Here is a 13,574-nt window from a genome sequence, read left to right as displayed (position 1 = left end):
GATTCTGGGGGAGGTTGGGGGGATTTTTTGGGGCGGGATTTGGAGGGGTTTGGGAGGAGTTTTGGGGGCGATTGGGGGGATTTGGGTGTTCCAGCCCCAGCAGGTGGAAGAGCGCTCGGCGTGGCCGGATCTGGCCGGGACCGGGGCCAGGCCTTGGCTGCAGCCGCCGCTTTCCGATGGAACAGAAAATTTGGGAATGAATCAAAGCGCCAGGGAGGGGCTGCCCGACCCCTCCCCAAATTTGGGGGCGGCTCCGCTGCTGTCCCCAGGGTGACAGAGCCGGGACGGGGCTGGGGAAGAGCCCAAATCCCCCTGAACCCTCCCCACATCCCCCAAAAACTCCCCCAAAAGCGGGGTGGGGACAGCGGGGTGAGGACATCGCCTCCCGCCCTCCTCGGAGCGCGGTCACGCCGGTGGCACAGGTGGCACTGGTGGCACTGGTGACACCGGTGACAGCCGACAGTGGCACTGGTGGCACTGGTGGCACCGGTGGAAGTGGCGGGGACAGAGGTAAGGCCGGGCCCCCCCAGTTTCCCAGCCCCCGGCCCCTGACGGCCTCTCCAGAGCCGGGGACAGGAGGGGACACCGGGAGGGGGCGTGGGGGGCAGAGCGGGGGGCGTGGTTTGGGACCGAACCGGCCCAGGGGTGGCACCGCCCCAATGTCCCCACGGGATCCTGGCTGTCCCCACCCCGGTGCCACCACCCGCGAGCGTCACCGGCCCCGTCCCGATGGATTTGGGACTCAATTTTCTCACCCCAAATTCCCCAAATGCCCCAAATCCCCCAATTTAGGCTCAAAATTACTCTGAGAGTGGAAGGGGAATTCAGTTTTTACCATTTTCCCCCATTCCCCCCCCCATTTTTATCCTATTTCCCCCCATTTTTACCCCTAATTTCCCCCAATTTTACTCCATTTTTGACCTATTTCTGTCTCATTTGGCTCTTAGCTCCCTCCATTTCTGCCCCATTTTACTCCGTTTTTGTCCCATTTTAACCCAAATTTTTCCCCATTTTCATCTGATATAAACCTCATTTCTGCCCCATTTTTACCCCATTTTAATTCCCATTTCCCCTAATTTCTGCTCCTTTCCCACCCCATTTTTACCCAAATTTCCCCCCACTTCCCCCCCCCCCATTTCCCTCCCGATTTTTCCCACTTTCCCAAACCACCCAATCCCATGAAAACCCCAAACCCAGAGAGGGAGTTCCTTCACGGGGGCATGAGCCAGGAATTTATTTTTCCCTTCTAAAAGGGCTTTTTTCAACACAAAAACTCCCCAGTTTCCATTTTTTTCCCTCTGGCACCTTGCAATAACCTCAGATCTGGCCCCAAATATTCCCTAGGATCCTTTTGGGATTGAGGAGCAGAAAAAAGATCTTTGTCTCCACCTAAAACTCCCAGTTTTTACTTTTTCCTCCAAATTTCACAGCTATTTCACTCCATATTTTCAATTATTCCATGACATTTCCTATTAAAAATTAATATTTAATAATATAAAAATGATATCCTTTTTTGAGTCTCTAATTGATTTTTTTAGGGGATGCAAAACTCCCCAAATCCCCAATTTTGCAGCGGATTCATGTGAAAAGAGCAATTTTGAAGACCCCAAGCCTTACAGAAAACCTGATTTTGGGGCGAATTTGCCCCCTAAAAAATTAATTGTAGGGACAAAAATTTGCTTTTAAACCCTAAAAACCCCAAAAATCCCAAATTCCTTTTTTCCATTTAGGGTTTTCCCTTCCCCTCCTTTTCCTGGTGGGAAAATCCCCAAAATTTCCTTTTTCATCCCATTTTTGGGGTTTTGTCACACAGATCCCCTTTGTCCCTTTTCCCCCTGGAAAGGTGGGAAGGGGCCCGAAATGGGGGAAAAATCCGGGAATTTTTGTGGGATGAGGTCAAAGCCTTCCCCCCTCACACGGCCTCTTCCTCCTCCTCCTCCTTTCCCTCCTCCCCCTTTTTTGGGATGAAAAGGCGATTTTTTGGGAAAGGTACAAAGGGATCCTTTCAGGGAGCAGGGGGGGAGGGCGCTCAGGGCCTCACCGGGGATTTTTTGGGGGCTATTTTGATTTATTTTGATTTATTTTATTTTTTAGTTTTGAATGTTCTTATTAGGGTGGGTGTTGTTTTTTTTTTGTTTTTTTTTTTTTTTGCAGTTTTTGGTATTTTTAATTTTTTTTGTTATTTTCTGTGCATTTTTAGGGTATTTTTGTGTATCATTTTTATTTTTTCTGGGGCCTTTTTTATTTATTGAATATTTTTATAATATTTGTGTATTTTTCAAATATTGCTTGGAATTTTTAAAAGATTTTTGTGTGCATTTGTATATTTTGGGGCTATTTAAAATTTTTTTTTTGGTGCATTTTAAAATATTCTTGTGTATTAAAAAATATTTTTTAAATATTTTGGGGGTATTTTTTGTGTGGTTTTTAGTTCTGGGGTATTTGGGGTGAAATGCTAGGAATTGGATGAAAGGGTTTGAGGGATACTTTGGGATTTTTTGGTGTCCCTTAAAGGATTTTTCCCATTCCCAAAGCTGATTTTTCCCCTGGAATTCCCAATTTTTTCCCTCGGGGGTCACTCTATGTTACAGGGGGTCACTCCACCCTTTGATTTTTTAGGATCTCCCCCCAAAACTTGGGAGTTTTTGCCCCCTAAATGCCTGAAATTCAGGATTTTCATCCAACTCCAAACCCTAAAAATTTCCTTTTTTTTTTTCTCCTGTCTGGAGCGAGGAAGAGGTGAAAAAACCGCTGGGATTTTGGATCCTTTGATGGCGAATTCTCCCATCCCCCCATCCCAAAAAATCCCTATTTGGGGTGGCACCGAGCCAGGGCCCCAAAAGCCACGGGGACAAAGCCGCCCCTGTGTCCCAGAACCGGAAAAATCCCAAAAAATAAATAAATCCAGGGAAAAAAAAAAAAATTAAAAACCACCAAAAACACCCAAAATCCCAAAAAACCCCCAACCCTAAAAGAGATTTTTGATGGGGGCTGGGCGGAGGGTCCCAGGGTTTGAAGGGAGATCAGGTTCGGGGATTTTTTTGGGATTTTTGGGGGGTTTTTTTGGGATTTTTTTTTTTGCTTTTGGGCAAAACCAGAAAAAAAGCCCAGCAGGGCTGTGGGTTAATTAATTAATGAATGAGGGCTCAAGCCTGTGGGGGATTAATGGGGTCGGGGTCGTTAGGAGGAATTAGGATCAGGAGGCTCCTGGAGTGTGAGGACCCTGCCCCAGTTTGGGGGTAAAAATGGCCCCAAATCACCCCAAAATTGGGGTTTGGGGGAAGTAGCCCTGATCTGGAGGGTCTGGGGTGAAAAATTACCCCAAATTACCCTAAAATTACCTGTAGTTATTCCAAAATGACCCCAAAATTGGGGTTTGGAGGGTTAAAGTGCCCTGCTTGGGGTTTGGGATTAAAAATTACCCCAAAATGACCCCAAAATGACCAAATTTGGGTTTGGGGGGGTGGTGGGGGGTAGCTCAGACCTGGCTGGATTTGGGTCAAAAATGACCTAAAATTACCCAAAGTGACCCAAAGTGACCTAAAATTGAAGGCTTTGAGGGGCAGCTCTGAACTGTGGGGTCTCCCAGCTCAGAATTTGGAGTCCCAGCCCTGAATTATGGGGAATCTTTCTCAGATTTTGGGGCATTTTTCCTGCATTTGGGGCATTTGTGTCTGATTTTGGCACAGGCATCCCCTGTTTTGGGGGCATCTTTTTGTGATTTGGGGCACTTTCCCGGGATTTTGGGGCATTTCCCGGGATTTTGGGGCATTTTCCCGGGATTTTGGGGCATTTTCCCGGTTTTCAGGGTGCCCTGCCCGGGCAGCACGGGGGGGATGGGGGCTCCGTGTCCCGGATTTTTTTGGGATCCTGGGATTCCCGGAGAGGAGCCCAGCGCGGCCCCGCCGCTGCCGGGCCCAGCCACGGCCCTACAGAGGGAGCTTTCATCCCAAATCCCAGATTTTTCTGGGAAGTTTTGTAAAAATAGCAGCGGATCTGGGGGGGGTGGAGGCAAGTGAAGGGACCTTTGTCACCTGGAGGGGGTTTGAGGGGGTTCCTGGGGAATTCGGGGTAATTTTCTGATGGGTTTTGCGGCATTCCCCCAGATTTTGGGTCATTTTCCCTGGATTATGGGGCATTTTTCCCAGGATTTTGGGCGCTTTCTCTGATTTCTTCAGCTGAGGACGAACTCCAAACCCTTTTCCAGAGATTCCCACTGTGGACAGGAATGGAGACAGACAAATAAATAAATGTACAACTGCGTCTGAACAATGTCACCTGGCACATGAGGAGCTGGCAAAAAAAAAAAAATTAAATTGATCGCATATTTATAATCTCGTAATTAAAATGTGTTCTTATCTAGCATAAAAAGCAGGAAAATTCCTCAATTCCAGTTTTTTTTTCAGATCTTTAATTTCATTAAAAGATAAAAAAAGTAGGAAATGAATCTGGTATAAAACAGGGGAGGGAGTTTGGGATCCAAAGGGACATGAAGGGCTGGGAAAAACTGGGAAAAGGGGCTCCAAAAATTCGGGAATTTGGTACAAAACTTCATCTCCCAGCTCGGGAAAAATAGAAAAAATTCCCAGCTCCTGCAGGAGAGGGAAAATACAAAAACTTGGGATTTTCCGCCACTTTTCTTATTAAAAATCGTCTTTTCCACCAGGAAGAGCAAATCCAGAGGCTTGGGAAGGTCCAAAAAATTTGGGAATAAATTAATCCAGGGAAAGGGGTGGGAAAAGCTCCCCAAATAAATCCTGGGTATTGTTTGGGAAAAATTGAAGGAATTCCAGGATTTTGGGGCTTTTCCCATGGTTCTGCAGTTCCTGCTGTTTGGGAGGATTTTTTCATGGAAAAAGTGGGAAAAGCAACTGGAAAAAGCAACAGGAGCTGCTGGGATGAAGCAGCCTGAAAAGGAAGGGAAAATTACCAAAAATTCACCAAAAATCCCAGATTTTGCTCAGGTTTTGGGATTTATCCCTTGGAAAAGCAAAGTCTGGGTGTAAATCCAGAGGAATTTTGGCATTCCAAAGATTAATCCTGGAAAAATCACCCAAAAGTGGGAAGTTGGGAAGAAAAAATGGGATTTAAGCAGGAATTATTCCCAGGGATTCCAATCCAAGTTCTCCTATGGATAAAATCCACAAAATTTAGGAATGAGGTGGAAAAAATGGGAATGATCCCCAAAAATTCCCTCCAGAACCAAACCTTTCCCCTGCTTTTCCCAAATCCAGATTTTCCCAACCCAAATCCACGGAGGCTCCTCCCTTTTCCCAAAAATCCAGCTCCAAAAAGCCCAAAATTCCCAAATTTCCCCATCCCAGCAGACGGAAAAGCGGGAAAATCCATCCTGGAATCTCAAAAAAGAGGGAAAGAAACTCCAAAGAATCCCAACTGTGCTTCCAAACTTTTCTATTCCCCCCGAATGCGGGGGGGTTGGGAGGAGCAGGACCCGGAGTTCCTTGGCTGCGTCCCCAGGAGAATCCTGGGATTCTTCTGATCCAAATCTGTGGAATTTCAGGATTTTTCTGGCATCAGAGGAGCTTCCTGTGCAGGATTTCCCAGGCCATCCTCTTCCGGAAGTAGGGCATGTGTTGCTTTGGGAATTTTGGGGGGGGAAATGGGAAAAAACAGGAATTTTGGTCAGGTTTGCTCATCCAGGGGCAGATTCAGGCTTTTTTCCCCATAGAAAATAATGGGGAAGGGGGAAATTTGGGGCTTTGGGATTGTGGGAATGGAGGGAAAAAACTGGGAATTTCTGGGGATTCAGGCAAAAAATGGGGGAATTCATCCCAGATTTCGCTGGGATTGTGGCGAGTTTGGGGTTTTCCTGGCCCTGGGGGGTCCCGGACCTGAGGGAATTTGGGAGTGTTGGGATCTGGAAATGCTGGAGGAGGGAAGTGGGATATTCCTGGAGGTTGGGAATTACCCAGGAATTCCTTGGAATTTTGGGGAGGAATGGGGGGATTCGTCCCAGATTTTGGGGGGAATATTTGGGATTTTCCCTGGCACTGGGACTTGGGACAGGGATTTGGGGACAATTCCATGGAGGGGGGGGGAAATAAGGTGGGGATTGCTTGGGTTGGGTGAGGGATGCTGGATGTTCCCCCAAATCCCGCTGGAATTTCGGGGTCTGTAGGATGGGAATTGTGGAATTTGTTTCCTTTGCAGCCCCGGGGTACCTGGGTGAAGTTGATGGGCTTGTCCTTGGAGATGCACTCGGCGTAGCGGCAGGCGAACATCCCGCAGTCGCTGCCGTTCATCTGCTGCGGGATCTCCTGCGGAGAAAACAGGAATCAGCATTCCCAAATTCCCACATTCCCCCTTCCCTCAGCCCCCAAACCCCCAAGGCCAGGAAAAACCCCAAAATCCCAGTGAAATCTGGGAGAAGGCCCCAGAATTCTGGGATTTTTTGCATTCCCACCTTGCCCACATCCCACCCAAACCCTTCCCCTGTGGAAAATTTCCTCTCCCAAGGATTGGGATTTGTTCCCTCCTTTTCTTCCCTGGGGGAAAAGGGGCCCAAAAAGGGCTGGGAATCCAAGGAAATGCTGAATTCTTTGGGAATTCTGGGCTGTCCAAACCTGGCTCTTCTTGCTCAGCAGGGCCCATCCATTGGTATCGAATTCCTTCCTTTTCTTATCCAAACTTTCCTGTTTCAGGTACTGCCTGTGGGAAAAGGAGCAGGAAAAGCTGGAATTCATGGGAAAATGGCAATTCTGAGATTCTGCTCTGTGTGGCTGTTCCCAAAGGGATTCAGGGTTGGGATTCACAAATCAATCCCCCCAAAAAATCTAAAATTGGATCAGGAGAGGCCGAAATCCCATGGGGAGAAAACAGGGAGAGAATTCCAGGGAAGAGAAGAAATTTTTCATGTCCTGGAAAAGGAGAATGAGCCTGAAAAAGGGAGCAAAAATGACCCTAAAGGAGCCCCCATAAAATGACCCTAAAGGGTCCCTAAAGGGACCTAAGAATGACCCTAAAAGGGCCCAAAAATGACCCCCAAAAAGCCCAAAAATGGGTAAAGTTGGAGTTTCCAAGGCTGGGGAAGCAGGAGTGGGATTTTGCCAGGGAAGGGATTTCACTCACAGCAGGATCCTGCAGGCCTCACTGTTGATCCCTCCCATGGAATCATAGTAGGTGATGGTTTTTTTCCTGAAATCCACGACCTGCACAGAGAAAAATTCCTTAAAATGGGAAAAAAATCAGGAATGCTTTTCTTGCAAAAACAATGCAGGGTACTTCACACCACAGGAGGATTTCCCCCAAAAATCCCCGTTTCCTGCTGTGTTTTTAATCCCTGAATGTCTAAATGAGCCATTATTGTTGTTGTTATTATTATTATTGTTGTTACTATTACTCCTCCGACGGGTTTACAACAGTTTTGCCCCATCATCTCTCAAGGGCCAGATCTAGGTGGTTTTCAGTGTTTTCCCTCCCCATTCCCATGCCATTTTTGCTGGAAATTACCTCTTTTCCATGGAATTAACAATTCAAGCAGGAATTAATAAATTAAGGAGGCTTTTGCTAAAGGAGCTGAAAACCCCTGCAATATCCCAGGAGCCAGGGCAGGGGATGGGACAAAGGAAGGGGAAAAGTGAAATATCTGTGGCCTAAATCTCTTTAACAAGATCCTGTGGCACCGGCAGTTGGTGGGAACGAGGAAATCAGATCTTCTCAAGGGAATAAATTCCCTAAAATGACCTCCAGGCTGAATTTAAGTACTAAAAACCCCACAAAAAGCTGGTCCTACCTTTGTATTTCCCTTTAAACCCAGATTTGAGACACAAACACAAATTTTTCCCTTCAGCGCCACCCAAAACCAACAAAATTTGGGCCCTAAATCCCAAACTGAAGATTTTTTGGGATAATTCAGGCACTCACGGCCAGGCACCAGTGCACTCCCAGGTGGATGGGCACCAGGAGCAGATCCACAGAGAAAATATCCACTTTTTTTGTCCATCTTTTCACAGCTTGGTACCCTGCAGTCTTTAATTTGGTGAAGAAAAAGGTGTTGAAGGCATGGACTGCAGGCAAATCCTTGTCCTTGCTCCTCTCCATCAGCAAATTCATGTAGAAATTTATAATCTAGGGGAAAAAAAAGGGAAAACAGACCAGGTTTTTGATTTTTTTTAGTAGATTTTAATTTATTTTATTATGGTGTCTGGATTTGTGGCGTTGTGTAAAGTTAGGGAATAAACCCCCAAAAAGGAAGATTTGCATTAAAATCTTCAAAAAACCCAGGGGGGTTTGCAGTAGCTCCATTGTAATAAAACGTTCCAGAGAAACTCAAGCATGTTTAGGAATTTGCCTTTATTTAGGTCTGTGTTTAAGATTTACTTATTGTTTCCCCTGTTCACACCAATCCCACCCTCCCACTATCATTAATTCCCCACATAAATTCAATTATTTTTATTTTGCGGAGCTTCCCCCACAGATTTATCAGTCCAGGGTGGAATCCCAACCCACAAACCCCCTCCGAGCACCCAACCCAACCCAACCCGACCATTTTCCCCTCCCAAGCTGCTGGAAACGGGTGGGAAACGGGAATTATTTGGCTCTCACCTCGTCGTTGAGCCAGTTGAGGTTGTTGAGGGTCTGGATGTCCTTCCTGGTGATGGTCAGGCGGAAAGCCTCGCTCAGCACCTCGTCCTGGTTCCCTCCTCGGAAAAGGCTCTTGATTTCCTTCTCCATTTCCTGGCGAAAGGGCAGGTAGAATTCCTGCTTTTCCTGACCCCAAATACCCAAGGGTTTAATGCCCAATTGTCCCTTGAGCCATAAATTCACCAGGAGGAGGGTGCAGGGCTCCATCCCCATGCCCAAACCCCAGGAGTTCCCTGAAGTGAATTCCCTGAACTGACCCCAAATCCCTAAATCCCAGGAATTCCCTGAACTGGTCTGCCTCAGATGAGGTAGAATTCCTGCTTTTTCTGCCCCAAATCCCCAAGGGTTTTACACCAAACTGATTCCTGAGCCACAGTTTCACCATGAGGAGGGCTCAGGCCCCATCCCTGCGCCCCGAGCCCCCGGGCTGCAGCCCCACCTCGGTGATCTCGGGGAAGTCGTCGTCGGCCTGGCCGGGGCGGGTGCGCTCCGGCCCCTCGGGCCCCACGGCCACCGGGATCTCCTTCTCCAGGGGCACGCGCAGGTGCAGATCCACCAGGTCCTGCACCGAGCGCTCCTGCTCCTGCAGCCGCTGCAGAGGCACAGAGAGGGACAAGGAGCGGCTGGGATTGATGAAACTGGGATAAACCTCCAGGATTACGGAATTAAACCTTTACAGAGCCACCCAGGCCTGTCCCCAAGGACCACAGCTGCATTTTCCCCCATTTCCCTGGATTCTGACTCCTTTTCCAAGCCCTGACCACCCTCCCAGTGACAAAATTTCCTGTAGTTTCCAATGTGAGACAATATTCCCTCTTTTCCTTGCTGTTTATCCCAGGATTGAGAAGAAAAAAGGCCTAAAAAAGTTGATTTTTCCTGTTTTCCAACTGTTTTTCCCTAACTGTCCCAGTCCAGGGTGTTTTTCCGTGTAATTCTCACCTGGCTCTGGAGCTGCAGGGCCAAAGCTTTCTGCTCCTCTATTTGCCTCCACCTCTCTCTGGCTCGTGAATCGTAGACACTGGTCCTAGAAAAAACAAAATTTTCATGGACAAATTGATTTAAAAAATCAGGATTTTGGTTTTTCCACCCCAAAAATCCCAGGAAAAGCCAGCAGGGAATATTAACTCACAGCTCTTTGATCCATAGCTCGGCCTGGAAAAAGGGGAGGCTGGAAAGAGAGAGAAAGGAGGGTTGGAAGTGACCAAAAATAGCGGAATTTCCCCAGAATTCCCTCATTTCCCAAATTCTCACTCTGTCTCTCTTCATTGTCACCTCCCTGTGTCCCTAAAAATTCCCCAAATCCCCCCATTTCGCACCCCTTACCTTGGAGCTGGAGTTCTGGAATCCTTGACCTTGAGCAAAATGACAGAATCTGACCCTAAAAATGGGAAAAATTCCTGGATTTCTGTCCCCCTTGATTCCTACCCCAAATATTTCCCAATCCTGAATAAATACTCCAGATTGGCCACAGAATTTAAATCCCTTTCCCAGAGTTTGGGGTTATTTGGGATTTGGTTTCATTTTGTTTGGGATTCGGGGGATTTTTGGGGGTATTTTCTTTGGGACTTTCTTGGGGAGTTTTTTGGGTTTTTTTTTTTTGTTTTTTTTTTTTTTTTTTTTTAGTGAATTTCAGATTTTTTGGGGATTTTATTTGTGGTCTTGTTTTATTCGAGATTTTGGCGGTTTAGGGGTTATTTTCCTGGAATTCTCAGGAATCTTTACCTTCACTCTGTGCCTCAGCTCCTGGCTCCTCATCCCGCTGCTGTGGGGCCGCGGAATTCCGGGGCTGGAACTCCCCAGGAAACCCTGGAGAGGGGCCCAGGGGGGGATTTTGGGAATTCTGGGGTGGCTCTGGGGAATGTGGAACAGGAGCCGGAATTTTGTGAATTTCTGGTGCCTTGGGATCATCCCTGGGAGCCTCCTGGGGCAGGGAGGGGCCAGAACGGGGACAGCGGGAGCTGCAAAAACAAAAAATCAAAACACCCAGTTAGGGAAATTCCTGGGAAAAGACTGGAAATTTGAGATTTGGGGAGAGGATTTAGATTTTTTGGGGGGGGTTAGGAAAGAGGTTTTGGAGAGGTTTGGGATTTGGGCAGGGTTCTTTGGGATTTGGGCAGGGTCTCTGATGATTTTCAGGGATTTGCAGAGGGTTTTTTGGGATTCGAGCAGGGATTTTGAGGTTCTTTGGGAACTGGGGCAGGTTTGCAGGGATTTTTTGGGATGCTCCCGACTCACAGGTGGAAGGGGAGCAGCGGGGAGGGTTTGCAGCTGGAGAATCTCTTCCCGGTCACCATCTGCAACAGCTGCCGGTAAATCTCCCGCTCCTCCTCCCGCACCGTCTGCGGGGAAAGATCACGGAAAAAACTCTTCTCAAAACCCTGGAATTCACTGATCCCAGGGATTCCCCCCAAATTCAGGGATCTGGTGGAATCCCATGAAGGCAATGCTGAGAAAAACCCCCAAAAAAATGGGATTTAGGGCTGGAAAACCCCAAGAATTTGGTGTTTAACCCCAGATGTGCCCCCAGCTCTGCTGGAACACCCCAACCCCACAAATCCCCAGGATTTCTCAGGATTTCCATTCCCAGCCCTGCCCGGACACCCCAACCCCACAAACCCCTGGGATCCCCCAGGGTTTCCCCGTCACCTCCTCAGCCGCGCTCAGGAAGCGCCGCGGGGCCTTCTTGGGGCTGCGGCGGCTCCAGGAGGGGCTCGGGGCCGGCTTCAGGGGGAAGGAGGCTCCATGGAGGGCGGATTTTCCCCCAAAAGTGCTGGGGTTCCCGCTAGAAGGAGGGAAAAACACCGCGGGTTTGTTGTAAATCCTGAAAATCAGTTTAAAATCCCGAATAAAATCGCAAAAGGTTGCACGGAAGGAGAAATGAAAGGCCCCAAATTCCAAATAAAGCCCCAAAAAATCACACACAAAAACAAAAAACAAAAACCCAAACCCCCCCAATTAAATTCCCCAAATCCCCCCTGCTTCAAAATCCCAAATAAAATTTAAAAAAAAAAAAAAAAAATCCAAATCCCTACCAAAAAATCCTCCCCCAAATAACCAAAATCCCAAATTAAACCTACCAAAAAATCCCCCAAAAAAGAAATTAAAACCATCAAAAAATCCCCAAAATAAAACCACCTCAAAAAACTGTCAAATCACAAAACTCCAAAATCCCAACTAAACCCCCTGAAAAATATCAACCAAACCTGGAAATCTGAGATCTGCTGCACCCACCTGGAATTTTTACGGGTCTCCAGGAAGGAGCCTCGGCTCACCCTGGGCTTGGAGCTCCTCCACTGCCCGTTGGCTCCTGGGAATCTTTCAGGAATTTCTGAGGGGAAAAACACTGGGAGTTCCCAGAAAAACCCAAATTTCCCCTTCTCCAGGGGTTGTTTTCAGGGAAAACATCCCCAAATCCAAAATTCCAGAGGGAAAACTCACCTGGGGTGAAGCTGAGGGAGCAGGAGGAGTTCCCAGCAGGGCAGGAGAAGCTGCTGAGTTTGGGGAGGAAAAACTGGGGAAAAAAAATAATGGGAAAAATTCCAATATTTTGCTTAGAAGTGGGAAAATGCCAGGGAAGAATCCAGGAAAATTACAGGGAAAAGGTTAGGGTGTTCCCAGGGTTGGTTGGATATGGTGGCAGGACTTCACAATTCCTAAAATTAATAATTCCCCAAATTTACAGTTCCTAAGGTTTGCAATTCCTACCCATCACAGCTCCCCAAACTCCCCAAATTCCCAACTTTTAAAGGTTACAACTCCCATATTTTGTGGAGAGAATTTATGGAGCAGCAAGAACGCAAAAACTGCTGGGAAAATCCTGAATTTCGCAGCTCCGGACCCGCGGTGGATCCCACACTTGGGCTCCCCATTCCTGGCACATTCCAGGCGGAATTCCCACGCCGGGAACGGGGAATTCCCAAAACCGGGATTGGGATTTGACTTCTGAGGTTTCCAGGCTGGGTTTCCCCAGAGAAACCGCGGCTGGAAGTGCCCTAGGATTTCCTGGGATGGGGGAATTGTCCCGAATATTCCCAAATCCGCTTCCCGCCCAAATCCCGCCGTGGTTCCGTGAGGGAAGGAGTTGTGGCGGCTCCGGCCCGGTGGAAACGGAGCCTGGGAACGCCCCGGCCCCGCGGCCCCCCGCTCCGCACCTTGCTCTCGGCGCCGAAACCCTTGAAGGCCGGGCCAGGCCGGGCCCGCGCCGCCTCCCGGGCCTCCATCCTCATGGGGGGCAGCGCCGCCGCCTCGGCCCCGGGCAGCGGCAGGACCTGGCACGGGAAAAGGCCCGGCGGCGGCGGAGTCCGGTGTGAAGGCAGCGGGAGAGGGAGGAGCGCGGTCCGGGAGCGGAGCAGAGTCCGGAGCCGCCGCCGCTTCTCTTGCCTCAGCCGGCCCGGCCGCCGCACCGGAAGCGGAAATGGAACCGGAAGCCTCCCGAGCGCGCGCGGCTCTCCCGGTCTCCGCGGCGGCAGCGAGGAGGAGGCGGCGGAAGCGGAAGTGAGTGGCGGCAGCGCTGCCGGAAGTGCCGCCAGAGCAGGCGAGCGAGCCGCACATTGCTGGAAGCGGAGAGCGTCCCCTGGCGGCTGGAAGGTCCAGGGGGGCAGCCAGAAAGGAGGGGCCACCCTGGACCGGGGGGTGACCCTACAGGGGTCACTCTGTGGTGGGGGGTCATTCTCTGGGGCCTCTGACCCTATAGGGGGCCATCCTGTGGGGGCTGTGAGCCTATGGAGGGGTCACTCTGTGTGTGAGTCCCTACTACCGATCCTATCACAGTCGATCCCGTTACAGCTGATCCCATTCCAAGTATGCCCCTATGGTCGGTCCTGTTACAGCTGGTCCCTACATCCAAAACTGTTACAGCCTATCCCATAACAGCCGATCCCATTACAGCTGATCCCATAACCGGCGATCCCATAACGAGCGATCCCATTACACCGATCCCGTTACCCTGATCCCCTAACGGGCGATCCCAT

The 13,574-nt window shown here is 49.1% G+C and overlaps 1 protein-coding gene across 2 annotated transcripts; it reads right to left on the bottom strand.

Moving 5' to 3' along the window:
* Positions 1 to 4,327: 4,327 nt before the first annotated feature.
* On the bottom strand, positions 4,328 to 13,010 carry SENP1 (SUMO specific peptidase 1). Of its 2 annotated transcripts, XM_066567748.1 has the most exons (16): positions 12,756 to 13,010; positions 12,043 to 12,115; positions 11,836 to 11,932; positions 11,251 to 11,386; positions 10,840 to 10,943; positions 10,327 to 10,562; positions 9,928 to 9,982; positions 9,734 to 9,772; positions 9,544 to 9,628; positions 9,044 to 9,196; positions 8,566 to 8,697; positions 7,885 to 8,088; positions 7,090 to 7,169; positions 6,585 to 6,669; positions 6,183 to 6,278; positions 4,328 to 5,597 (listed from the first exon to the last, which is right to left on the bottom strand). In XM_066567748.1, exons 1-16 carry the CDS (start codon positions 12,828 to 12,830, stop codon positions 5,535 to 5,537), a joined length of 1,713 nt encoding a protein of 570 aa, XP_066423845.1. In that variant the 5' UTR covers positions 12,831 to 13,010; the 3' UTR covers positions 4,328 to 5,534. The 2 variants fall into 2 exon arrangements, with proteins under 2 accessions (XP_066423845.1, XP_066423846.1); XM_066567749.1 differs by lacking the exon at positions 9,044 to 9,196.
* Positions 13,011 to 13,574: the final 564 nt, after the last annotated feature.

Source organism: Molothrus aeneus, chromosome 30 (genome assembly GCF_037042795.1).
Source record: "Molothrus aeneus isolate 106 chromosome 30, BPBGC_Maene_1.0, whole genome shotgun sequence".
NCBI lineage: Eukaryota > Metazoa > Chordata > Aves > Passeriformes > Icteridae > Molothrus > Molothrus aeneus.
This window is presented reverse-complemented; position numbering and strand designations above follow the sequence as displayed.